Source organism: Rhizopus delemar, genomic scaffold (assembly GCF_000149305.1).
Source record: "Rhizopus delemar RA 99-880 supercont3.16 genomic scaffold, whole genome shotgun sequence".
Lineage (NCBI taxonomy): Eukaryota > Fungi > Mucoromycota > Mucoromycetes > Mucorales > Rhizopodaceae > Rhizopus > Rhizopus delemar.
The window spans coordinates 43,339-69,700 of record NW_027137842.1 but is presented as its reverse complement, the minus strand read 5'-3'; the positions used below and the strand labels follow the sequence as shown (position 1 = coordinate 69,700).

The 26,362-nt window shown below is 34.2% G+C and overlaps 10 protein-coding genes and 1 non-coding gene across 11 annotated transcripts; 4 read left to right on the top strand and 7 right to left on the bottom strand.

The window, feature by feature from the left end:
- Positions 1–234: 234 nt before the first annotated feature.
- Positions 235–1,277, top strand: RO3G_15295 (uncharacterized protein; the record flags this gene model as incomplete). Its single annotated transcript, XM_067669879.1, has 5 exons — positions 235–310; positions 360–411; positions 460–560; positions 757–860; positions 909–1,277. The coding sequence occupies 5 exons, from the start codon at positions 235–237 to the stop codon at positions 1,275–1,277; spliced, it is 702 nt and encodes a 233-aa protein (XP_067525980.1).
- A 314-nt stretch (positions 1,278–1,591) lies between these two features.
- On the top strand, positions 1,592–2,447 carry RO3G_15294 (uncharacterized protein; the record flags this gene model as incomplete). The annotated part of the gene is made up of 2 exons (XM_067669878.1): positions 1,592–1,810; positions 1,860–2,447. The coding sequence occupies 2 exons, from the start codon at positions 1,592–1,594 to the stop codon at positions 2,445–2,447; spliced, it is 807 nt and encodes a 268-aa protein (XP_067525979.1).
- A 4,942-nt stretch (positions 2,448–7,389) lies between these two features.
- On the bottom strand, positions 7,390–9,646 carry RO3G_15293 (uncharacterized protein; the record flags this gene model as incomplete). Its single annotated transcript, XM_067669877.1, has 8 exons — positions 7,390–7,581; positions 7,736–7,763; positions 8,030–8,054; positions 8,402–8,515; positions 8,572–8,967; positions 9,300–9,324; positions 9,386–9,560; positions 9,597–9,646. The coding sequence occupies 8 exons, from the start codon at positions 9,644–9,646 to the stop codon at positions 7,390–7,392; spliced, it is 1,005 nt and encodes a 334-aa protein (XP_067525978.1).
- Positions 9,647–10,462: 816 nt separating this feature from the next.
- RO3G_15292 (uncharacterized protein) lies at positions 10,463–11,338 on the bottom strand (the record flags this gene model as incomplete). Its single annotated transcript, XM_067669876.1, has 3 exons — positions 10,463–10,741; positions 10,832–10,962; positions 11,314–11,338. 3 exons carry the CDS (start codon positions 11,336–11,338, stop codon positions 10,463–10,465), a joined length of 435 nt encoding a protein of 144 aa, XP_067525977.1.
- Positions 11,339–11,709: 371 nt separating this feature from the next.
- Positions 11,710–12,408, bottom strand: RO3G_15291 (uncharacterized protein; the record flags this gene model as incomplete). The annotated part of the gene is made up of 2 exons (XM_067669875.1): positions 11,710–12,053; positions 12,348–12,408. 2 exons carry the CDS (start codon positions 12,406–12,408, stop codon positions 11,710–11,712), a joined length of 405 nt encoding a protein of 134 aa, XP_067525976.1.
- A 337-nt stretch (positions 12,409–12,745) lies between these two features.
- On the bottom strand, positions 12,746–13,092 carry RO3G_15290 (uncharacterized protein; the record flags this gene model as incomplete). The annotated part of the gene is made up of 2 exons (XM_067669874.1): positions 12,746–12,989; positions 13,025–13,092. The coding sequence occupies 2 exons, from the start codon at positions 13,090–13,092 to the stop codon at positions 12,746–12,748; spliced, it is 312 nt and encodes a 103-aa protein (XP_067525975.1).
- A 726-nt stretch (positions 13,093–13,818) lies between these two features.
- Positions 13,819–17,073, bottom strand: RO3G_15289 (uncharacterized protein; the record flags this gene model as incomplete). Its single annotated transcript, XM_067669873.1, has 1 exon — positions 13,819–17,073. The coding sequence occupies one exon, from the start codon at positions 17,071–17,073 to the stop codon at positions 13,819–13,821; it is 3,255 nt and encodes a 1,084-aa protein (XP_067525974.1).
- Positions 17,074–17,881: 808 nt separating this feature from the next.
- On the bottom strand, positions 17,882–19,102 carry RO3G_15288 (uncharacterized protein; the record flags this gene model as incomplete). Its single annotated transcript, XM_067669872.1, has 1 exon — positions 17,882–19,102. The coding sequence occupies one exon, from the start codon at positions 19,100–19,102 to the stop codon at positions 17,882–17,884; it is 1,221 nt and encodes a 406-aa protein (XP_067525973.1).
- A 560-nt stretch (positions 19,103–19,662) lies between these two features.
- Positions 19,663–22,324, bottom strand: RO3G_15287 (uncharacterized protein; the record flags this gene model as incomplete). The annotated part of the gene is made up of 5 exons (XM_067669871.1): positions 19,663–21,100; positions 21,197–21,336; positions 21,418–21,439; positions 21,618–21,786; positions 21,931–22,324. 5 exons carry the CDS (start codon positions 22,322–22,324, stop codon positions 19,663–19,665), a joined length of 2,163 nt encoding a protein of 720 aa, XP_067525972.1.
- Positions 22,325–23,872: 1,548 nt separating this feature from the next.
- Positions 23,873–24,621, top strand: RO3G_15286 (uncharacterized protein; the record flags this gene model as incomplete). The annotated part of the gene is made up of 2 exons (XM_067669870.1): positions 23,873–24,459; positions 24,615–24,621. The coding sequence occupies 2 exons, from the start codon at positions 23,873–23,875 to the stop codon at positions 24,619–24,621; spliced, it is 594 nt and encodes a 197-aa protein (XP_067525971.1).
- A 1,518-nt stretch (positions 24,622–26,139) lies between these two features.
- RO3G_19195 lies at positions 26,140–26,222 on the top strand. The gene has a single exon. It is a non-coding gene; the product is annotated as a tRNA-Tyr (tRNA).
- The last annotated feature ends 140 nt before the right edge of the window (positions 26,223–26,362 follow it).

Below are 26,362 nucleotides of genomic sequence, written 5' to 3'. Positions count from 1 at the left end.
GTGAACATGAAGATTTACAAACCAATGATCGAGCTTGCATAAACTAATACTCCATAATTCTTTCCAATGACATAATAAATATCGGTTTTTGAATTATAAATTATACAATATCTTCAGTACAGATATTTCCTTTAGTTTCCAAACAAAGGTTGACAGTCTGCATTAAATTGATTAGTGTAAATCAAGATATTTACTCGACAATTTTTTTATCTTTTTTTTCTTTAGAAATATATTATGCCTGCTTATCAAAACAATAAAGTTATTTATGTTGAACTTCCTTCAGGTTCCAAAGCTGAGATTGCACTTTTTGGTATAAAAACAAATAAACAACATATTTGATTTTAACTTGCTTTAAATAGGTTCCACTGTTACTAGCTGGGTGGTTGATAATAAAGAACGTATATTCGTCAGGTAAGATAAGATTAAATTCATTATATTGTTTATTTAAATGTGCAACAGTAAAGAAGCAAGACGAGATGGCAGTAAAGCTATTCGTGGAGGCATTCCGATTTGTTTCCCTATTTTTGGAACCAAAGAAATAATTCGCCTTCCTCAGCATGGTAAATAGACACATGTTTAAGCATAAAATAAATACCAACATATTAAAAGGATTCGCTCGAAGTTCTTATTGGGAATATCTTGGCGTAATTACTGATAATAATAAAGAAGTCTCGGTTCGCTTGGGATTGATGGATACACAGCTTTCATCAGAAGTTAGAAAGGTGTGGCCACATTCATTTCGACTCGTTTATACAGTAATCTTAACGGAAAAATCACTAAAGACATTTTGCAATTTGAAGAATGAAGGTGAAGATACATTTGAATTCAATATTCTTCTTCATACATACTTCCGTGTACCCGTAAGCAATATACATATACAAATAACATAAAACCCATTCAGTATATAGGATGTTTCCAGGGTACAAATCCAAGGTTTAATTTCCTCAGAGTATATTGATAAAACAGCAGGAAGTATCCAGGAATTAGAAAAGAATGATAAAGTGACCATTTCGCAAGAAGTGGATCGAGTCTATAAAAAAGTACAAGACCATCTTCTTCTTGAAATTGGAGACGGAAGTTGTATCATTATTGAAAAGAGTAATTTACGTGACACTGTTGTGTGGAATCCTTGGATCGAAAAAGCTCAATATATAAACGATCTTGTAAACGATGAATACAAGAACATGGTTTGTGTTGAACCAGGAAGTGTTGCGGAGTGGGTTAAATTGGCTGGAGGTCAAACTTGGGCTGGAGGTCAATCATTAACTATCCGTTGATTTACATTTAGTTTTATAAAACGTAGCGTATAAAGTAAAATAAAGTACATGAAACATAGTATGAAGTAAATAGAGCAAATGAGATAAAGCATAAAGTTATTAATGAAATCAAAGAAAAAGAAAAGATTATGAGGATAACAGTTCTTTTTTTTATATTGTTTTTATAGTTGAGTGTGGTACGATATGATTGGATGTTAATTTAGTAACCGATCTACACAACATTTATTTGCTTGTTTATTCTTCAGCCAAATATACTTTTTTTTTTCTTTCTATTTTATTTTAAATATCAAATAATGGCAAACGTTAAGGAACAAATGGAGGCTTTTAGTACAAAGGCAGAAGATATTGTTGATAGAATTGGTCAGCCTTTAAAACCATATATTCCAGCCATGTCAAGATTCCTCATTGTTGCCACATTCATTGAAGACTCCTTACGTATTATTACTCAATGGAAAGATCAGCTTCTTTTCATGCAAGAAGTTAGGTCATTTCCAAGAGGTTTAAGTCATTTATTTCTTGGTTTAAATGTTTTGGTAAGTATGTTTAAAGGGAAATAAAACAAAAGGCTGACATTATTATTAGGTTATGCTCTCCGCTTCTTCTTTAATTATTGCCAAGAAGCATCAAACATACGCTATTTATGGTCTTATGGGTGTGATTGTGAGCCAGGCTTTTGCATATGGTTTAGTATTTGATTTATCTTTCTTTTTACGTAACTTATCAGTGATGGGCGGTTTGATTATGGTTTTATCTGAAACAATGGTTAAGCGTAAGCAAATGTTTGCTGCTCTTCCTCAAATGTCAGAATCAAACCGTCGCATGTATTTGCAACTCGCTGGTCGTATTCTGCTCATCTTTCTCTTTATCGGATCTGCTTTCCATGGTGAATGGTCTTTAATTCGTTTGACTGTTTCCATTTTTGGTTTGGCTGCCTGTGTCATGGTTGCTGTTGGCTTCAAAGCAAAATGGTCTGCCATGTTTTTGGTCCTCTTTTTATCTGTTCTTAATGTGTTTGTGAATAACTTCTGGTCGGTTCAACACAGTCATTATAAAAGCGATTTCTTAAGATATGATTTCTTCCAATCTTTAAGTACCGTCGGTGGTTTCTTATTGTTGGTCAGTACTGGCCCCGGTGGATTAAGTTATGACGAAAAGAAGAAGGAATTCTAGAAAAGTGGAAGGTTTATTTTACGAATAAAAAAAAAGAGGGGAAAAAAAAAAGCTACAATAAAAAGTGTATAAAATAATCATTTTCGTTATCATTCAATTCTTTTGTTATTAATTATTACTATAACTATAGCTGTTCAATATTATGTATCTATACATTTCTACTGCTTATATTGAAACAGTACTAATTGATCAAAATGTCCTTTTTGTACAAAGTATTTGCTTGTATTCACTACAAAAAAGGCTTATTCGTCCACTTTGTAAGTTTCTATAAAAGGGATATTCTGCTTATTTTGAAAAGTTTTTCTTCAATGTGTGTTCACATTTGTCTTGTAACTGTTACATGTTTTACGAATGTATCTTCTTATCTGTGAAAATGAACGATTCTGAAAATATTAAACGCAAATTAATAGGAAACATATCATAGTGCTATCGCGTTACATTCTATTAGATCGCTGGTTACTATGTAAAATCTACCTGCAGAAAGACCAAATATACGTAATATCAACTATCTTTACTGTTGATAAGCAATCAAGTACAGCAGGATCATTTTCCTTATCCAATTAGCATGAAGCCTTTCATTTAATTCTTTAATTTTCAAATATTTAAGCGAAAGAGCGTTGACATGTTTTTTTCTTCTCACGCATAGCATATAAACAACATAACAAGCTGTGACATTCACCTTGCTCAGTTCTTAACTTTGTTTCGTAGTTGGCTTTCTCATTATATTTTTTATATAAAATCTTTTTATCGCTTTCTACTTTTAGACATTGTCTACTGCATCCATATTCTTTTTCAGACTTACCATGAAGTCATCAATCATAAACATAATCTACCATCTCCTTGCTTCTCTCTCTCTTTATATATATATAGCGAAGACATAAGAAATCAAATACAGTGATAGATTTACCTTCGACTTTCTATTCTATTTATTCTAAAGTCACGGTTGAAATTATTTATGGAACTACTATTAAATACAAACGAAATAAAATAGTAATAATTATAACTTAATAATAATAAAAAAGAAAAAAAAAAGAAAGAGTAACAGCTTAGAGAAAAGAGCATTGTTAAACCTCTTCTGTCCTTCAGGTTTTGTATCTTTATTACCAATATAGCCGCTGTTCAGTATCTGTATTTATTTAAGGCAGTAAGTTATATGTAACTATTTAACCATAATAAAGGGGGGGTTTGCTTTTTGGTCAAACAAAAATGTGTGCATGTAATGGTGAAATTCTATTGAACTTTATAACAAATAAAATGAATTGAAAAATTTTATCACTTGATAAAATAATAAAAAAGTATATGACTTGAAAGCGAAGTTAAAATCTAATTCACTTGTACATTCTTGCAGTTTTTGATTTGTTTACTTTTATATATAAACCTTAACATGAAGAGGTTGAATTAAACAAGAATGCTGCAATATATTGTACTATTTCTTGTTTTAGGATACTTGCAATGCCAAGTAAAGTAGATTTAAGAATCATTTGATCAAACTATATGAATAGAGTACGATAAAAAGTAGCACAAAAAGTATGTACTCAAAAGAATTAATTAGTTTGGTCTTAAATAAAAGTAAAGCATGTATGTTCTGCTCCAAAGAAAATCACTATATAGCAATAAAGCGTTGCTAAAGGCCAACAGTGCAAATATATGGAAGTGTAGACCGATCGATATGTATGTACATATACCAAAATAGAATGGTGAATGCGGAGTAAATGATTATATTAAGTTATGTAAAGGTTTGCATAATGGCATGTAACATTTGTTGTAGAACAGTGTTTGAATATAAAGGATATTGAATAATCACAACTAAAAGAAGTACATTAAAATTGATAAAAGATAATAACTTAAATCTTTATTAAATAAAATATACTCTGTTGTATAATGATTTAGGTAGTAAAAGAAAAGGTAGAAACAAAGATCGAGAAACAGTTTGGGTACTTTTTGAGACTGATCTTTATTTCAGTTTAAGTTAAAGTAAAAATTATTCTAATTGAAGGCAGGTATTTATATCTTATTGAGTGAGTGGCTTGATATCTTCTATTGTTATCGTTCTTCTAATATTCAGGTATTTTAGCAAGTGTCATCTCTAATTATGATAATGAAAACTTTTCATTTGTTCTTTTGTATGTCTGTCATAGATTATCTTTTATTCTGGGAATTCCTCACTGAATTGAATAACGTTATTTTACGCGTTATTTCAACTATGTACAAGATTAGCAATATTCCTGACATTGGATTGGGTTTGGTCATTTTAGTTGATACTTCTTCTTATCAAAGAACTCTCATGAATACAATACATATTCTAAAAGAACATGTTTAATTGGAATTGATTGTATGATCTTATTTAAATAAACTTGTATTTTATTTTATTTTAATTATGATATTGTATTAAGACTTATATTTATTAATGTCAACTACAATCAGTTACTGTTCTACAACATCTATATACGCACCGTCGACTCTAAATGCTAAGAAAGGTCACAGACCTACTCTTCTTCCTGTTGAACCAATTACCTACTGAAAAGATAAAACACTCACAGGACGTGGCTTCTTGGACAATCCGTTGGCCATCTATTTGTATCATTCTACATGAAATGGATTACCTCTTTCATGAAAAATTACCTCCAGACCCTCTCTCAGAACTTGGTACACTACTGGTGAAATAGTTATTCAATTAAAAGTGTCAATATCCTTGCACTGTTTCTGAATCTTATTATATTGATCTTTTCTCTAACTATTTTGTTCCTCTTTAACTTATTATATTTATCTTATCCTTTACATATATACTTTTATCCTTTTCCATTTGTCTCTTAAGAGGGGTTTTCTTACTTATATGCCATTAGAACTGTCTAGGGCAATACAGCAGATAAAAATGCTATGTGCTCATTTAGTCAAAAAAACTCAGATCGAAACTTAACACTTTATAATTTTTTTGGGAATTTACATCCTTTTTTTTTTTCTACTCAGTGTGTTAATATCCCGTTATTTATGATTGAAGATATAACGAGAGAATAAACACTATGTATCTTCTTTTGCCTCGAATGCACTAAATCTAACGTAAATATAGCCCTAAAGAATTTGCAAAAGATCAAAGATGTCGACATTTGTTTCGAAGAAAATCCATATGAACCTCTATTACATTGTAATGAAAGAATTGATTCAAATCCTTTGATATGTAAAAGATATCGTAGCGGCTTGCATTTGGTAGAAAAACACGATAAAAAAAATTAAATTTAATCAACTATTACACACTATTGATTTAATTGTTATAAATTCACTCGTTCAAAAAAAAAAGTTTTGAGCCCTAATTTCTGATAAACATGAAGTTGATATAAAGGCAGGATTAACTATCTACTTCTTTGTCTACAACCTGAGCGACAATTAAATAATTGTAAATTGTTGTGATTATTCAAAAGCTGGTCATTATCAAAATATTTGAATTGGTTCTCATAAAAAAACAGGTCAATAAATACTTTTTGAAGATTTGGGTTTTCTCTAGTTACAAGATTTTTTGTCAGTTTATTACTATTTTAGAACTTCTGTTGTTTTCTTACTGTAAAAGTTGCTTGAGATCATTTTTGTTGGTTGTTAAGCCAGCATAATCAATTACGACGACACATACTTTTTCATTGGTTTTAAAAAACTCCAAAAAATCTATTCAAACGAATATTACTTTTTTTAAAATTGAAAAAGTTGTTTCATTGTTACCTTTTATATTTCCACTAACATTGCTTAACTTTGATAAGATCTTATCTTTATCTTCTAAATCACGCTTGAAAAATTGTTGCTTGGTTGAACTAAGGGGGAAACAAAGACCTTGTCTACCAATGATTTTTTGTATAAAATATCCACCATTCGTTGCAAACAGCTGACTCTGTTAGCGGTCTCACCAACGGATTTTCTACAATAATCAATTATTTGGTATCCGTCTTTTTTCAGTTCATTTATTTTTAAGCGGTGTCCTGGTAATACTTCAACCACATTCTTTGCTACGGAAACTATAAAACAAGAATTAACGATCATTTTATTCTTAAATTGTCATTTTTAAACTTACTGAAGTACTTATTGTACAAGACATTCAATTGTCTTTTTCTTAATTTCACGTTATTTTCTTTAATCTTCAAGACTTTTCATTCAGGTTGAGTCAATGTCAGATCAACGTCCTGTCTATTTAATCATTGGCTGAATCCCAAGGGAGACTTTTTGTTAAATTTATCTGTAAATTTCCAAACGACTGATAAGATGTCCTTATCATATACATTGTTATGTTCTGGTAAAGTAAAAGAAATAACAAAGATAAACCAAAAGAATACTTTTTGAGACTGAACTTTTAAGGCAATCTTAATTATTAAAAAGAAAACATTACAAAGTCTACTATTTATATTCTTCTATCAATTGGCGGGTAAATGAGTAGTTATGAGCGTAGATCCAATCATTGACACGTTTGATTGAATAGTGATCACTGAATCGATTATGAAAATTTTTAATTCGTTGTTTTTATAGATCTTATTGTTCTTTAACTGATCTGGGAGAGTTGTCCCGTCTTCATTGAGAGGAAAGATATATTTATATGAAATGCCTCCAGTCAGATCAAAGTTGACTAGGTACCTGATCCATTATTATTCATTTACAGAAATGATGAATAGTAAAGATCATGACTTATTTAGTGTTCATGTTTACTTTATAGAATGAATCTAATAGTGATAGTTTTATATAAAAAGAAGAAGAATATATTTTATTTAATAAAGATTTAAATTATTATCTTTTATCAATTTTAATATACTTCTTTTAGTTGTGATTATTCAATGTCCGTTATGATCAGACTCTGTTCTACAACATACATAAGTTGATCTGTAGTGCGAGTCCAAAAGGTACTCCTCTTTGGGTCTGTAAACGTAGTTAAGGAAGTCAACGATTTGACGATCATTTTCTATATTATAAATTACTTTCTAGATTTACCAAATAATATATCTTCTTCGTTATCATTGCTGCCTGTTTCTTCAGCTAGTACTTGTTTTAATTTGTATAAGTTATACAAATTAGGTGCACCAAATATACGAGACTTGCAAATGAGCATGGGCTCAATTGGGTTACGTGTGTAACAATGATCAACATCTGGTAACACTTTTACATTCTGCATACAAACACAGTAGTCGCTCTATTTAAGGGTATCTGATTTAAAGGTGTTTTCTATTTATGGATGTATTTCTAAATAACGGCATAGATCCCCAGCATAAATACCACTATACCACTATTCTATTTAAGAGTGCAACGCAAATATTTTTTACCACTAAATAATTTTTATAAGTGAGTACTCTAACAATAAATTTTTTACTTTGTAAAATAAAATCGAAGACCTGTTAATCTATAAAAAACGTGTTAATTTTTCGAGATCTGATGTCGTATTTACCCCATTAAATACTTATTATTCGTATGAGATTACTCAAATCTTATATAAAAAATAACAAGTACTGAATACATAATATTATATATTACATATTCTCTAAGACTCATTTACAATATTAACCATATACAATATTTATATTATTCAAGTTCAATACTAAAATTGACCTTGAACTCACTTCGGTCCTTGAATAATTTTATTTCCTATATAAAGGCGTAGTTTGATTAAATGGGTTCTCTCTCAGCGTCTTGAAATCTAATAAAGAGGTTACATAGAGACTCATTCACTAGTTTTCAAGTACTATCTCCTTTTAATTCTCAAATTTTTATCTGCAAATATCTCATCTGACTAGAAGTTTTATTCTTTTTTTTTTCACCCTGCGTATTTCCGTGGATTTGATCTAGGCTGGATAGAATATCTTGATCAAATAAATCTCGTTTGCTTAAAGCTTATTTAACACTGCTACTGGGAGAGACAAAGACTTTTTGAGCAAGCGATCTTTGATACAGTATGTTTATCATTCTTTGTAGTAGTAAAGCCCGATTTTCACTTGCTTTCTTCGACTTTCTGCAATATCTAATGACTTCGTAGCCATCATCTTTGAGTTGCTTAATGTATGCATGATATCTGGGGATTGTACTGACAATGTTATCTGCAACATCATCTATAAAACTGGAATCAGCACGTTATCTTGTCCTATAAAACCGTTTTCAAGCTTACCATAAAATTGATTGTCTAACACGCTCAAAATCCTAGCTCTTATCTTTACTGTTTCAGATTCTTGACTCTTTAATACTTTTCGCTCAGGGTCCTGATTTAAGAAGTCGATGTTTTGTTTCCTCAACCATTGATTGAACCCCAAAGCCGTAGTCTTATTGAAACGCTCTGTGTATTTCCAAAGCACGCCCAAAACAGTTTTATCAGAAACACTTGTTAGCTTGAAAAGAGAGTCTGTACAGTTTTCCGAATTTGGACGATAGACATAGTTTATGAAGTCCACAATTTGTGCTTCGCTTTCTATTCTGTTGTTAATAAGAATTTCAGCTACCAAATTACTCTCTGACTCACCAAAGTTGATATTCTTTGTTTTGCCAAATATGAAATAGAAGACAAAAACTACAAAAAGACGATAGTTGTGAAACTAAAGATTATATATGACTTTATTAATAAAAAATATTGAGGGTATTTATACTTTTTGAATGTCTGGGTCTTTACCGCTATTTCAATTGATCGGTTAAAAGAATGATATGGAATATAAGGAAGGATAGTGGATAATCAATAGCCGCTGTCTACTTGACGAATCAAGGGACAATGAAGTAATTAAACTATTGATCTAACGATAATTATAGAATAGGATTGAACTGCCGTTGTTGTAATCAGGTTCCGATATAGTCTTTTAGAACGCTGGTAGGACAACAGGGCAAGATTGGCTATTGCAGAATTCTCACGTTTATTAATAGAGATCTGGTTAGACTATAATTCTGTAGTATCCAAGTTTATCCATGAATGTTCACTTTATTAGTTGTGTGGATACAACATTCTTATTCATATCGTCTTCTTCCTCTTCTTCGCATTTCTCTTCCTCTTCTTCTCTCGACTTGTAAAGCTTGTATAAATTTGGAGCTCCAAACACACGGGCGTTACAAATAAGTCTTGGCTCATATGGATTTTCACAATAACAAAGCTGAATATCCTCCATCAGCTTTATTCTATCAGTATACTTCTTTTCATTCAGATCATTATACCCTTCACAATAGAAAGTACAACAAGCTTGTTCCAAACAGATGGGATTCATTTAGTAAAAGAATGATGAAGTTGATTTGGATCGATTGAGAAAAAAAAGACCAGTTGAAAAAAAAAAAAAAAAAAAAAAAAAAAAGCTTATCTGACAAAGTCTACCAATAAAAGTTTGCCGGACAAAAAGGTTCCCTTATAAATGTACTTGTCCTGTTTCTTGGCTGTTCCATTTTTGAAGCACTGACCCGTTTTCAAAATTGTCCCATTTTCAAAAGAGTGTCCCAATTTTTTTTTATTGGCCCAAATTTTTTTTATTGGCCCAAATTTTTTTTTATTGGCCCAAATGTTTTCTTGCTGGCCCATCCTATTTTCTTCAGCTGTATATAGACATAAAGCACGGTCGTACTGCTGGGCTCGGAAGTGTGCCTTAAAGTTGTCAATAATTCCTGTGTATACAAAATATTAATGAGAAAACTGTAAAATAAAAAGATACTTTTATATAGCATTTTATAAACAAATAATAAGCTACCTACATCAAGAGCTTGTAGCTTGCTAGTCGTGTTTGCTAGGAGAAATATCAATTTAATTCTGTTGAGCAGAATTCTTATTTTATGAACGAACACGTTATCCAAAAGAAGAGCAATTTTTTCGATTCTGTCTTCCAAAGACAACATTTAACTTTTTCACGTATGTTGTCATCCAAGCATTAGTAGAATAATGGTATTCAATTTCATCTTTTTTTCCAATTGCTGTCATGGATAACAAATTAGCTCATGCTTCAAAGCATTTGGGGCTCTTGTGTTGTGCGATAACAATTGGTTGCTCTTTGTAAGTCCCATCCGAGTTACAGAGCAATCCAACTGTTAGACGAGTTTTACTTTTTTTTTAGGCCATCCATCGACTCGGAGGAACATATCATTCTTGTTGGTGGTTGCTGGTAATATAAGTCTGTTTCATCAAAATTCATGATATCTGCAAGATCATATGGCCCAAGAAGTTCTTCTATCTTCCTCAATTCGTTCTGAATGTTTTTAAGAATGATGTCTACTGAGGCACTTTCACCATGCATTGGCCTGCATTTTACTCCAATTCGCTTAAAAAGTTTGATGAGCCATCCAAAAGAAAATGGAATTTCATTTTCAAGGATTCTATACTTTACTCAAGCAATAAGTCTTACATATCGAAGAATTGAGTCTCGATTGACTGGCAGATTGTTATTGCTCATGTCTGCAGCAAGCTTTACTACTTCATCATCAAGTTGAGGATAGCGTGTTGTTTTTAGACTTTTGCCATTTTTGACAACATTAATATTACTATTTAATGTTTCAGCATTTTTGAGAATGTTTGATATAGTCTGTTGGGCAAGTGGTTGATCTAAATTGAATTTCTTCATAGCCCATTCACCTAATTATGTTTGATTAAGCTGGCCAGCAGCATTTTGATCCATAAGCTCAATTTTTTTGAGAAATAGAAAGGCGTACATGTTTATTATTAGACATTTTTTTATAAACAAAGAAAATGAATTTTGTTATCATATATTTATTCTCATCAAAATTATTTTGAGTCTACGACTCGTATATTATCCTTCCAGCAAATTTGATCAAGTCTTAAGCAGGTTTTGATTTGTTAATGTCCTTACACAGTTACCAAATCTATACCAATCAACAGTGGCCTATATGGAAACATGTTGTACAGACATGTCTATAATGTAGCTACAATACATACAGTATTTCCACCCCCAATTGGACATTTTTTTGAAAACGTTGGTCAGATTTTTGAGAAAACGCTTTCTTTTTTGAGCACTATTTGGTCACTTTTTCGAAATTCAATTGATATTTTTTTGAAATCCAATTAGTCACTTTTATAGATATTATTATTCGGTCACTTTTTTTAAAAGTAATAAAAAGGCTTCTATTATTCTTGAAGTAAAGGCTTCTATGTCACTAAGCTTACGATTAAAGAATATTTTTATTTTTTAAATTTAAATAACCCAATTGAGCACATAATCACTTCTGGGATTGAATTGCCCGGGTCAGATCGAAGAGAGGATAAGAGTGCTAAAAACCTTTTTGATAGTCAAAAAGGAAAAAGGAAAGGGAAGGGAAGAGGTATAAAAGAACTCTAGATCTTGTCTAGGAGAGGGTTGTGGTGACTGTAAGGGGGAGCGAGATCAAAAGACTCCAAGAAATTGAGGTCTATGAGCCCAGATTGGAGAAAGTAGTTAGTGACAGCGTTATAAAGAGGAGCCTTGAGACGGCGGAAAGCAGAACCAAGTCGTTGGAGTAACGCATGTGGAGCAAGTTTAGTCTTTCTTTCAATGGATTCATTGAGAAGCGTAGGATCACGAATGATGGTGGGGCTCAGAGGGTCAAAGTCGTCACGAATAGTGATTTTGTGTTTGTACAGCTGAAAACGGAGCTCAGGTTCGAAACCGGTATGGATAAGGAAGCTTACCACATTTCGATCTGAATATTGAATATCCAGAATGCGGCGTGTGTTAATGTGTAAGTCACTGTTAAGGATACATAAGATTATAGTCACTTTATTTTAGTAAAAGGAATCTCATATGATCCTAAATAATATGTTGACATAACTTTGGAATCATTTATAACATTATTCCCAGCACAGATCAATAAAAGACCTTGATTAGATTTTTATATTAAGCTTTATTCATATTAACTTCACACAGTCAAATGATGGCGTGGTTGTAATATAGTTTATTGATGATATGAGCATGTTGAATAAGGAATGACAATTACTTACCGGATCATCATTAATCATGGAAACATTTATCCTAACTGAGATATTATTATTAGCCATAATATCCAATCACGGAACTAGAGGATTTTATATTCATCCGTACCGTCTCCTAAATAGTCCTACATCCAGAGTTATCTGAAACCATCCCAATAGCATAATTGACAATACAAGCTAGGAACAGGCTAAACTAATAATTAGAAATAGTAATCATCTATTCTGTCTAATTGATCATAAATCTGTCCTAATTCTTTATCCGTATCATGTCTATAAATACTCTCACTTTTTACATGTAGAATTTAATATATTCAATCTTAGTTATCTTAACTTAATAAAGAAATACCAAGTTCTAACATTATTTCTTTATCTTTGTTGTTATACTACTTTTACCTAAAACCCCCTATCCTAAACAGTCACGAAGGTTAGCACGGAGTTGATGGATGGGGAGGCGACGGTGAATGGGAACGTGGATAAACGTGAAGCTGGAAGGAGCAGTAGGAGAGGAAAACTGTCGAACAATGGCAGCTAAACTGTGTTTGGGTTTGGGATTCGGAAGCTTAGATATCTTGGTTGTGGGAGGAGCAGCATCATTGCTTGGGGAGCGTGGTCGTTTGGAGGAAGGGGGAGTGGATTCAGAAGGAGGGCTGGAGTTTGCAGTTGGTGTGGGTTCAGAGGATACTTGCTTCCGCAAAGAAGCGTTTTCCTGTTGCAACTGGTGTATCTTGGCATTAGCGATTGCGAGTTCATTTTGTAATCGTTGAATTGTTTGAAGGTGAGTGGAGATGATGAATTATTTCCTTAAAAGGAAAAAAATTATTAAAAGTGTTGGGGAAGCGAAAAAGAGTCTGTCACTAAGCTTACTGTTTTAATCGTAAGATTAAATAAAAAAATTGAACAAAAAAACAATAGCAGCAATATAAAATTAAAATCCTTCTTTATTGCAGATTTCTTTATATTGCAAAAGAGCCCCGTTTAATGGATAAAAAGTTGGCATCTATTTATATTCTTTGTGAGCGTAGATATAAAAGATATAGACTCGGCAACGATGTCGTGCTGAAGAACCAATGATTAAGCTAAAGCTTGTCGATGTTCTAATATATGCATCTGAAGTTGAACAATAGAAATAATAACCAGTCAATTAACTTTGATCTAATTACTTTTGGGGGTTGACAATTGATTAGACTCGCTAGGATGACAAATACTGATCTTATTGTTCTAAATTTGGAAAAGTGTGGAATTGTTCAATCATAGTTTAATCTTTTGTGTATCGTTATTTATTTTAATACAACTGATATCTTATAGAAAATAACTATGTTTACAACATTATCCTCCCCCAGACTTGACAATAGTCAGGTCGGCATTCATGCAGATACTAAATGTTATTTTCTTATTGGTTAATTTATGTATCTTGATGCTCAGCAAGTTTATGAAGTCAGCGGCCGCTCTGCTACATGAACTCTTTTTTTTTTTTTTTTAGTTTCTATTGTTTCTTATTCTTTTACTTTTTCTAGGGACTGTACTATCTTGTACCATGTCCTTTCTTTTATGGTTCTTGCTTTCTTCAGTCACATTAGGTCTAGCAGAAGTCTTTTTAGTGTAGTCTTTTTCATTAACTATCATCTTTTGCTTTCGTGCTTGCTCTAATTCCTTCAACTCTTTTCTCTTAAGCCAATGTTTATCAATGGGTACTGTGCTGGAGAAGGATGGTGCTTTTTCCCACGTATTCTCTCTTTCACCATAACCAGCCCATTTTACAAGGTATTCTCTTTGTCCTGGACCGCCTCTGTGATCTCTAATATCCTCAACTTCATAGTATGTATCTTCTATAGCTGTTTCGTCAATAGAGACTACCTTGAGTTCTGATGGGACATATTCACGATGTAACAGTTCATTTTGCTCATCTTTTAAGACATAGGAACCACCTTGAGTTTTTCGAACGACAATGTAAGGCCCTTCATAAAGAGGTGACAGCTTACTAGTCCGTCCTGGTAATCTAACCATAACTGCAGTATCCTTCGGAAGATCTATGATCATATTTTTGTCATTGAACCTCTTGCTTGCTTCCTCTATGATCTTCTGTGTTCTTTCACGAATGGCAGGAAACACAATCTGGTACATGCGATCAGTTCTCTCAATTAGCTCTTGTTCTGTAACAGGTCTATTAGGAATCTTATCAGCTATACTCTGATCACCGTAATCCTCAAAGCTATTAAGTCTTCGAGCAAACATCAAGGAAAATGGAGCACTCTTTGAACGGTGTCTTATTTTATAATTCGACGCTAGTTGGACAATTGGTAATACATCATCCCAATCATTGCTGTTAGAATTAACCATTTTTCTTATAGTGTTTAATGTCGTCTTTACAGCGCTCTCGCTCACGCCATTACCTCGACTGTGAAAGGCTGTACTGTATCTGCGATCTATTCCTAGGTGCTTGGACAATGAGTGCATGAGGCTATTCTTAAACTCTCTGCCGTTATCACTTTGAATGATTTTAGGTATGCCATAGTCACCAAAGATTTTTATTAATTCTTTTGCTACATTGTCACTTTGTTTATTTTTTAGTGGACGCAGTATGATGTACCTGGTACATACATCTATCATCACAAGGACATAGACATTTTCATTTGCCGTAACAGGTAAAGGTCCTAAAAGATCAATTCCAATATGGTCAAATGGTAGATATGCAAGAATATTCTTTAAAGGATGATAACTTTTCTTGCTTATATTGTGTCTCTGGCATTCAATACATGATTTGATTGTCTCAGTAGCATTTTTATAAATATTATTCCAATGAAGTCCTTGTGAATGTAACTGCTCCACAATACTCGTACTACCGAAGTGTCCGAAGGTATGAGCATCTTCAAGTAGACGTGCTCTCTTCTCAGGTGGAGGAGTCATATAGTCAGTTGTGGGATTATTAGCAAACTTTTTATTTTTTATTTTCACAGCTAGCACATTTAGTTTCTTGTCCTGACTATAGATCAAGTTGTGTCTCTTTGCTATATAGTTTGTCTGTCTTTTAACTTTTATTTTATTTTGATTTTTATTTTTAATTTCCTTTTTTTCTTTTTTATTTTCTTTTTGCGCAGCATCACCCCCTCCCAGCATGAACTCATTATTCAAGCAAGGTTCATAAAGTCTAGAAAGTAAGTCTGGTAATTGATTGAGAATGCCTTGTATGTGAATTACATCAAAGTTGAAATCTAGTAAAGTTTCTAACCAGCCTATCATCATAGGGTTTGCTTGTTCTTGGGTATGTAAATACATTAAAGCCTTATGGTCAGTACGTAATTCAAATTTATTTCCCCATAAAAATTCACGATATTTTTCTAGTGCAAACACTACCGCGTACAGTTCACGTTTAGTTGTATTCCACTTACGTTGAGAGGGTGACAAAGATTTGGATGCAAATGCAATGTGTAAAGTTCTATTCAGCTCATCTCTTTGGGTCAATACTGCACCAACACCATATTGTGAGGCATCAGTAGCCACATAGAATTTCTTTGATAAGTCTGGAGTGTGCAACAGTGTCTTTGACTTTAGAATCTCTTTTAAAGCAATGAATGCATCAGTGTGTTCTTGTGTCCAGTTGTTTTCTACATCAGGATCATTACGAAGTCTGTCGATAGGTGCAGCTACACGAGAGATTAAAGGTATAAAGTCTCTCATATATGATACAATACCCATTAATCGCATCACTTCTTTTTTATTGCGTGGTATAGGCCAACTATCGATGTTTGTTAGGCGGCGTGGATCTACTTTGATGATACCACCACTCTCAACTACAAATCCTAAAAGATAGATTGATCGTTGATACCAACTGCATTTCTTTACGTTGATTTTTAGGTTGACGGAAGTTAATCGTTCAATCACCTTTTTTACATTTGAAGCATGGTTTTCAGCTGTTCCTTTGATTACACAGTCATCAACATAGGTTTCAATGAAATCCATATCTGCGAAGAGTATTTTCATCACTTTACAGAATATTGCAGTAACTGTCTTTAGACCAAAACAACATCCTTGAAAAGTATATGTTCGATTCTTAAATTGGAAGGAGAGTTTGTGTTGATCTTTAGGGGCTACAAGGAAACTATTGTATACATTTTTCAAGTCAATCTTAGTGAATACTTCACCACCAACTAAGTTATCAAATATGCTTCTTATTTTTGGAACAGGATAAACGACATCAGGGATTAGTTTGTTGATACCACGAACATCTAAACATACTCTGTGGCTCGTTATCTCATTGTTCTCATCTTTCTTTGGTACCATTAATAAAGGACTGTTAAAGGATGTGTTAGCGCGGTTCTCTTTGATGATACCTGCTTTTAACCATTCATTTATTTGCTCTTCTAATTCAGGCATTTGTCGGTGAGCGATCGGATATTGTCTCTTAAAGGACTTTGCTCCCTTTTCCATTGGTAATTCTACTACAGATTCTGGTACTGTGCAGAAAGATCCAGCAGGAATATTTTGGTTGTCATCAATTGCATTCTGGATATAAGCCATGAATTGCTTTTGTTGATCTTCGGTACCATAGGGTGAGTTGTTAGGTTCAATCTCATTATTAGCATCAAAATTCATATTTAGAAATTGTGCGTCTTCCTTTAATCTATTTGAATAATCATCTTCATTACCTGGGTACTTGTATGCTACTCCAGTAAGACCGATATTCATTTTTCCAAGAACATCAGTTCCAAGCAAGACATCAAATTCTTGTATCATTGTCTCATTAAAATTTACAACTTCAAAAGAATGTTTAAAAGAGATGTTATTCATGTATGTTAAAGTGAGAGGATCAGTTTGTCCAATTCGTTTACATTTATTATCTGAAGACAAAAAATTTAAAGAACCATTTACAGAATTCACTTTGTCAATATTCAATTTATTATTCAAACAAATTTTTGATATACAAGTGATATCACTGCCAGTGTCTATCTTGCCAATTAATTTCTTGCCCTCTATTAATATAGGAGTCAAAAGTTTAAGAGGATTAGTATCTTCATCTTCAGTTATTTTATTTCATAATGCCTTACAGTCATATGAATTCATTTCAGCTTCTGCCATATCATGATCGTTATCATTTTCATCATTTGTAGAACGAACAATGGCATAAATGGACTTGTCCGTATCTCTTGGGTTTCTGGGATCGACATGAAGTTTCCTTTTAAAGTCTGCATATTCTTGACATTGGTGGCCATGTGAAGTGTTTTAAGTATTTAAAATAGACAAAGAAGAATTAACGAGACCGAACAATAGTTCTCAAGTCGAATTACTTTTATTAAAGAAAGATTCCAAGGCTATTTATATTAGTTTGAGCAAGACCTGAGATTAAATGACAAGAGATAGTTACGACCGATATGATTTGACATGTATAAGAAAAATTTTATAAACTGATGTAAATAATCAACCGTTGAGATGAAAGTGAAACTTGGCTGTTCAGGGCAGTTGGTAATTATCAGGATCTATTCTTATTCAAACTCATTTGTAAAGATTTAGCTTAGATTGATAAGACTGTTATCTTATTGACATGTCAAAACATGACACCATGAGACCAACTTCTACCACAATAGCGACAGGGTTTACTAGTGCTTGCTTTATGAGGAAAATTTTTGTTGCCATAATATTTATTTTTTATGGTCGACGCAGCATCATTTTTCTTGTTTGCTTTGCTAAAGCAATCATCTTCATTGTGATTTGCATTAGCACCACCATGTTTGGAACAAAAGAAAGCACCAGACGAACCATGACCTTTATTTCTTTTTTGAACACTGACAGGACCAGCATTTGTGTGAATTCTTTTGCTACCACTGGCGACATTGACATAGGATGCTCCTGTATACGTTCTTGGGTCATCTCCTAATAGATTTCTTGCTATTTCAGCAGCTCTCTCCACAGTCCATGGTATATTCTTATTTTCTTTTAAAACAAAAGCTGTCTTACACTTCTCAAGAACAGGTTCAGAGAATGATGCCTTAAATCTAGCAGCTACCATTGGATCATTTTTATTTGCCCCAGCCTCAATACAAGTGCTTAAAAATCGGGTCATATACGAGGATACAGATTCATGTTTATTCATTGTCATGGTAAATAGACGATGCATAGCATCTGTTCTAGCGTTGTCAGTCAAGAATTTGTTCGTAAAGACAATTCTAGCTGCATTCCATGTGTCACATCTCTTTAGGTCTTTTTCAATCCAATCATCATGGTCGAAAGCCAAAGAAACAGGGAGATACCGGCGCCAAACCTCTTGAATATCCAAGGCAGCAGAATATATGACCTTTTCGAAGGACCGCAAAAAGTGTTCAACTGATTCATAGCATTTTTCACCAGGGAATGGTATATCAGGCCAAGAGGTAAGCTGGAATTTTGGAATATCATTTTGTGTCAGACGCAAACCAATTTCCTTCTTGACAGGATTAATCGCAGGGGAAACAAGTTTACCAGAGAGAGTAAGCAACTGTGCGCCATATTTTCTCATTTTTTGAAACGCCAAGTCTGCCTTTTCTTCTTCACCAGCCATGATATACTTTTGGTATAACCGAGCAGATTCTTCCTTTTTATACCTTATGAGTTTTGAAACTTCAGCATCAATGTCATCATGATCAGACGTAATTTCCTGCACATTTGCATTTTCGATAGGGGTTTCTTCAGAGCCATCTTCAGTAAGAGAAGGGTCTTGATCTACTTGTTCGATCTCCATGTCAGTAGCACCAAGCTCCATGGGTCTGTCTTCTTGTTTGGGGTTTTCCATAGCAGTTTACCAGGGTAAGAACCAGAAGGATGATTAATTTTAAAAAATGTTTTAATCGTAAGATTAAATAAAAAAATTAAACAAAAAAAACAATAGCAGCAATATAAAATTAAAATCCTTCTTTATTGCAGATTTCTTTATATTGCAAAAGAGCCCCGTTTAATGGATAAAAAGTTGGCATCTATTTATATTCTTTGTGAGCGTAGATATAAAAGATATAGACTCGGCAACGATGTCGTGCTGAAGAACCAATGATTAAGCTAAAGCTTGTCGATGTTCTAATATATGCGTCTGAAGTTGAACAATAGAAATAATAACCAGTCAATTAACTTTGATTTAATTACTTTTGGGGTTGACAATTGATTAGACTCGCTAGGATGACAAATACTGATCTTATTGTTCTAAATTTGGAAAAGTGTGGAATTGTTCAATCATAGTTTAATCTTTTGTGTATCGTTATTTATTTTAATACAACTGATATCTTATAGAAAATAACTATGTTTACAACACTTCCTACAGATCGATTTCCAACTCTTGGTCTACCAACTGAACGCCTGCCACTATGAGGGTGATTGCTGACAGAAGGTGCAACAGCTCTTGGTCTGCCTACTGATCGAACGAATAGCTGTTGGGCTCGGGGCTCCTGCTTCATCATTATTTGCAGCAATAGAACCTTGAATGCCAGACTGATCCAAACCACTTCGTGCTTCAAGAATACTATCCTGCATTACCTCACCATCTGATTCACCAATAATGCTGTCATTGTCTGATAGTATCGCTTCTTCTTCTAACAATTCCCTAGCATCGCGGGCACGACGACGTTCAACCCATGCCTCAAAACGACGAGCATCTCTGGCTGCTATTCTAGCTGACACTGAAGGCGAGTTACCATCAAGACCACGCGTAAACCAATCCTCAGTTTCTGCAGACCGTTCAGCTGGATCTGAGTTCATTGCCACTTCGCGGATCATGCGCTCAAAGCACTGCTTGACATTACCGGCATTCTCGCTCCTCCAAAGATACTCCAAGATGCGCTTGTAGCAATTCTCTTTGGTTCGATTACGAGGCTTGATAAACGCTTTCAAAGGAGCCCACATACTTTCGATCATGTTGGTATGAATCTTACCAGATATTGGCAAGCCAGAATACTCGCCCTGGTTACCTTGAACTTGATCTACTGTGGCAAAGTCTAGGGAATGATTAACAACCTGATGTCTTGCAAAGAAGAAGTTGCCATCATTGTAAGCGCTTGTATTGTCAAGTATCTCGCCTGTAATCTCGTCACGCTCTTCTCTAGGGTGCAGACCGGAATACGCTCTCCATCCATCAGATCTAATGGTTGACCCACGCTGGCAGTTATCATAGATGATGGGCAACAGTGTTGCCGCTGTCCGATTAGGGACGGTGCAAAAGAATTTGCGTCCTGCTTCATACCTAGGTCTCAGCTCTTGATCGCCAGTTCGGTGGTCAGTGTATGTATAAAACCGATCTGCCTCATTGATGGGGACCAAGCACTCAACCATACCAAAGACCCAGATGCCTTCTACACGATGGCCACGATGGTTTTTTCGCTTGCCAAACTTCGATTCATCTATCTGTATGTGGTGACATCTTACATTAGAGCCTAGTTTATGCTCCTCTTGTCGATTATGGGTATTGTAGTCACTGAGCATCATTAAACGGAGATCATTCGCTAATGAAGTCACAGCAGGACGGCTCATGCCATGGGAACTGCAAATGTTGGTGATGCTTGAGTCTTTTAGATAATCATACATCACCGAAAGAGTGTAGTTTGTCATGCATTTACGATTGTAAAACACCGAGTTGTATGTACAGACGCGAGACTTTCTACCAGGGTGACCAATAGTATCACCATTTTCATCGATGTCAAGACCACCAGCACAGTAGTAAGTGAGCCTTCCATTTTCGGCCCGATTTCTCAAAATGCATACCTTCTGACAGCCATCAATACCACATATACTGGTTCTATCAAACGCGCTGTTCACAGATAAAAGATGGCTGCAAATGAGCATAACAAATTAGTAAAACTAGTCCCCTAGCTTAATTCACCGTTTATGACGGTAGTTTACTTACTCCCATGCTCTTTCAGGGCTAACAATAACTTGTGCTTCAAGGATACGGTCACCAGAAGGAGGGACATACAGTGACCCACAAAATTGTCCCAATGTTTCGTAATTTTCTCTTCTAGAGCTTGTAGAACCATAGTTATTAAGCTAATGTACACCTTGTTGTATATCATTCAATAGCCAAAGTCATGTATAAGCAAAAGATGTGACGCAATTTCAGATTAAAACAGCGCCAACGGAGATAGAGGAGCTAAAAAATAAGCGGTGCATTGGGACAATTTTGTGGCACTTTTGAAAAAAAACAAAATGGTTTATTTATCTGATATTAATAGTCAGTCCAGCGTCCTTTGTTCTTGATACATTGTTTTATACGCTTAGGCATTGTTTCTATAACCTTTTGACACTCTTCTGGCTTCATTAAGTCGTACCAAACTTTAGTTACTCGTTCGTATAATTCATTCATGCCTTTTGGTGCTGTTTCATAATCATTTAGCCTTCTCTTTAATAATGACCACATATTTTCAATTGGATTCAAGTCAGGTGACTGTGCAGGCCACTCCAGGATGTTGTAGGATTGCACTTTAAAGTATTCTTTTACTAATTTAGACGTATGTTTGGGATCATTGTCATGCTGGAAGATCACCTGATGTCTTTTTAGCCCTAGCTTATTGGTTCCATACTCAATTGTACGCTCCAGTTCATCCTCCAAAATCTCTTTGTACAATGTTTTATCCATGTTACCATTGATTTTGCACATCCAACCAACTCCAGCGTAAGTAATGGCACTCCACAGCATGATATTGCCTCCACCGTGTTTTACAGTCATCTTCACATGATGCGGTTTTAGGCTTTCTCCGGATCGAATCCAAGTCCAGGTGCGTCCATCCGAATTGAATCTGTTGATTTTTGTCTCATTCGACCAAACAACACGTTTCCAGTCATCTATAGTCCAATCCTTGTGAGCCATACACCAAGAAAGCCTCTTACGGATGTTTTTAGCACTAAGCAAAGGCTTCTTCGGCTTCTCAATCGCACCAAGACCGGCCTTGCGAAGGGTTCTGCACACGGTTTCGGCACTTACTTTTCTTCCGGTGTCTTTTTCTAGCTCCTTAGCCACCTTTGTTGCGCTAGACATGCGGTTTTTGGTCACTTGGCGCACACAATAACGCTCATCAGCCGCAGATAGCACCTTGGGCCGACCAGCTTTTGGCTTTTCAAGTCCAACGCAATGGGTTTTTCGGAGCCTCCCAACAGTACTCTTACTTAGGCCAGTAACACCTTCCACTTCCCGAATCGACTTACCTTGTTTAAGTAACGAAATTGCTCGAACAACTGTATCTTGAGAGACTTGTTTCATGTTGAGATATAATGGGCGAGTAATAAATCAGTAGGAGATTAAAAATTCAGCAATGAGTAAAGATCAACTTAGAGTCATACGATGTGCATTTGTAAGCAGTTTGGTACATCTGTACAACTTGTGGGTCGATATTTCATCGCTTTTCGTTTTTTTTCAAAAGTGCCACAAAATTGTCCCAATGCACCGCTTATTTTTTAGCTCCTCTATCTCCGTTGGCGCTGTTTTAATCTGAAATTGCGTCACATCTTTTGCTTATACATGACTTTGGCTATTGAATGATATACAACAAGGTGTACATTAGCTTAATAACTATGGTTCTACAAGCTCTAGAAGAGAAAATTACGAAACATTGGGACAATTTTGTGGGTCACTGTAAGACCTGTAACGTGAGACTACTTGACCAGATACTCGACCTCCTCTACGGGGAGTGGCATTGTTGTTGGAAGTGACGGAAGCAGATGAATTGGAGCGAGGCATAATAAGAATATAAAAAATAAAGATGAAAACAAGAAAAGTCATGACAGTTTATATAGTTGTTCGAGCGGAAAAAAAATTTGTTGTTTCACGTACAGTAGGTCAAAAAACTGCTGCAAGGAATTGCAAAATTCAGGTTTTACAGCTGGTTGTCCATGGGTACTGCACCAAACTATCTCAAACCTTGACTGTTTGTACCTCAATAGAAAGTGCATTTATTCGTCGATTATCGGATATGGGCAATGGTTATTGGTGGAATTTGAGATCGCTAAAGGTAGTATTATGAACATCCGACATTTTTTACTTGTTCAGATATGTTTGAAATGACGAATTTTAATACGACCCAACCGGTTGCTATCATAATTTTTCACATTCTTGACATGATTAGAATGTTGCCAGTATATAAAAGCGCTTACAATTTCTTTATTTTAAATTTTATATTTCCTTACTTAAATTATTTCTCTTTTTTACCTTATTACCAATCGCATGCCTAAACGACTGCCAGAAGGAAAAGTAGACGATCTCAAGCAAGCATTAACTGGATCCACATCAACGTACGATATTGCTAAAGAAATTGGAGTACATGAATCAACTGTCAGTAGATACTCTAGACGGTTGTTTCCAAATAGGACAAAAAGCATAGGTGGTAGACCTACAGTAGTCTCCAAAGTGACGAAGCGGTTAATAAAAAGAAAAGTCATTGAAGGGGTTTTAAAGACTGCCAAAGAGGTACACCGGGAGCTGGTTCAACTTGGCTACGATATCTCATACCAGTCAGCAATTAACGTACTGAAATCAATGGAGTTCCATTCTTCAATAAAAAAAAAGAAGCCGTTTTTGACAAAAGCTCATATGCAGCATCGATTAGAATGGGCCAAGAAGCATCAGGATTGGACAGTAGAAGAATGGCGAAAAGTCGTCTTTTCTGATGAAACCAAGATCAACGTATGGGGCTCTGATGGCTGTAAGTATTATTGGAAAAGACCAAATGATCCTCTTCAACCGCATCATCTAGAACTTACAGTCAAGCATGGAGCAGGCAAATTGATGATGTGGGGCTGTATAACTTCTGAAGGACCAGGATATGCTTGTCAAATTTACGATGGGAACATGAACGCGAATGTTTATCAGCATATATTGGACACTACGCTTCGTGATACTATGCAATACTACAATTTCAACTGGTCCAACGTTTACTTTCAGCATGATAATGATCCAAAGCACAAGGCAAAATCTACAATAGACTGGTTAGATAATCATCAAGTGCGGTATATTAGCGATTGGCCAGCTCAGAGTCCGGACTTAAATCCAATAGAACACGTATGGCATCAATTGAAGTTGAAGCTCAGCTGTTACGAACGTAGAGCAAAGAATACGGATGAGCTTTGGGAACGAGTAGAAAAAGTATGGAATGGCTTTGACAAAGATCTTTGCCAAAGGTATATCGATAGCATGCCGGCAAGAATTCAAGAGATTATTAATAAAAAAGGAGGGTCAACTAAATATTAATAAATAAATTCATTCCGTTCAAATTTTCGTTTTTCCAAATTTTCAAATTGCGCATCTCATACTTCCTTCAATACTTATCCAATAGGGCTTAAACTCTTTCGGATTTCTCAAGACATGTAGAAGATTTACTATGTGGGAACAGAGGCAGTTTGTGCCATTGTAACAGGATGTGCGCTACAAAAACCAAGAAAAATGGATTCCTTGCAGCAGTTTTTTGACCTACTGTAAGTCAAAAACTGTTGCTTTTCATGTAGTTTACATTTAATGATATCCCAAAAGATAACTTATACATTGCTTGAACAAGTTTTATTACTCGAGTGCTATAGCTTCAACATGGAGAGTATTATTTTTTTCTTTTTTTTTTTTATTTTAGGTTAAAAAAATTCGGTCTTAACGGACTACAGCAGTAAAACAGGTTTTTTTTTTCTCCCTGGTTTTGTTTCATGGAACACATTAGATGCTCAAGGTACAAAAGATAAAAAAGAAAGCTCAAGTTCTGGTCAAATGTAAGTTTATAAAAAAAAATAATAGCAACCAAGTCTAATGTTGGTTTCTTTTTTTTTCTTACATTAGGAATTCCTAATGGGACACATTCGGATGACGAACATGAACCTCATGAGCAAAGTTGTTCTTTCCAATACGATAAAACTATAAGAATATCAAACTTATATTGTTGTTTATTGCTGAAAAGTTATTTTTGATAAAGAAAATTGCCATTGCTAACATCTCTAATGACTAATGGCTAATGGCAAATTACACCCATGTGCAAACATAAAGTAAGTAATGAACGAGAATAAGCTTAAAAACATATATTCTTTTACAATATTTGGCATAAAAAATAATAAAGCAATATATTTATTTGATAAACAAAAAAGTTTTGTATGTATTTGTTAATTATAACTGCCTTGTAACAAAATGTTAGCAGAGCTTCTTTATTTTATTATTATTTTATAATGTAAAGACATTTACATTTCTATAAAGTATATTTGTTGTTAAATTATTGTTTTCATTTGAATAATGAACTTTCTATTGCTAGACTCTTTTTTTTTTTTTTTTTACTTTGTCTTTTTTTACTTAACTTTTTTTTACTTTGTCTTTTTTTTTTCCCAAACACGACTATTTTGTTACGTTCTGTAATACGTTTGTAATGACCTAAGCTAAAAACCACAGACTACCTTCCTAATATGTATTCTTCTGAGCAAAATAATCCGAAAGTACTTTTGATTTCCGCTTTTTGCCCTCAAAAATAAAAAAAAGAAGATATCGGTCTTTCAACGATAGAGGGGAACAGGCTTTCCAAAAAAAATATCATCTGTAAAAAAACAGACACTTTTTTAAAACATGAATGACTCTATGAATACTTACCCTACAAAAAAAACAGAAATACTGTTCAATTTCTTCATTTTTTTCGCACCTAAATCTTTTTTCAAAATTAAAAAAGGTGCAATACAACAAGATATAATGTTTTCTCATAAAAAATTATAAAACCTACGAATCTATGATTGTTAGGTGTGTTAAAATTCTACGTCAAAGCTACTACATTATTTGTAGTGGAATGTTGTAAAAAAAATAAATATCTTCTGTAACGGTCGGAAGAGCGAAAGAAAGGTCCGGCCTTAGCTCAGTTGGTAGAGCGGAAGACTGTAGTTAATCTGTCATCTTTAGGTCACTAGTTCGAATCTGGTAGGCCGGAACATTTCTTCATTGTGGAAGGATATACAGTTAAATTTTTTGTACCATTGTTGTCGTGTTTGATCACGAATAGTCTTTTTATAGTGTGACAAAGAAGTCAAAAAATGAAAAAAGTCAAAAAATGAGAAAGGTCGAAAAAAT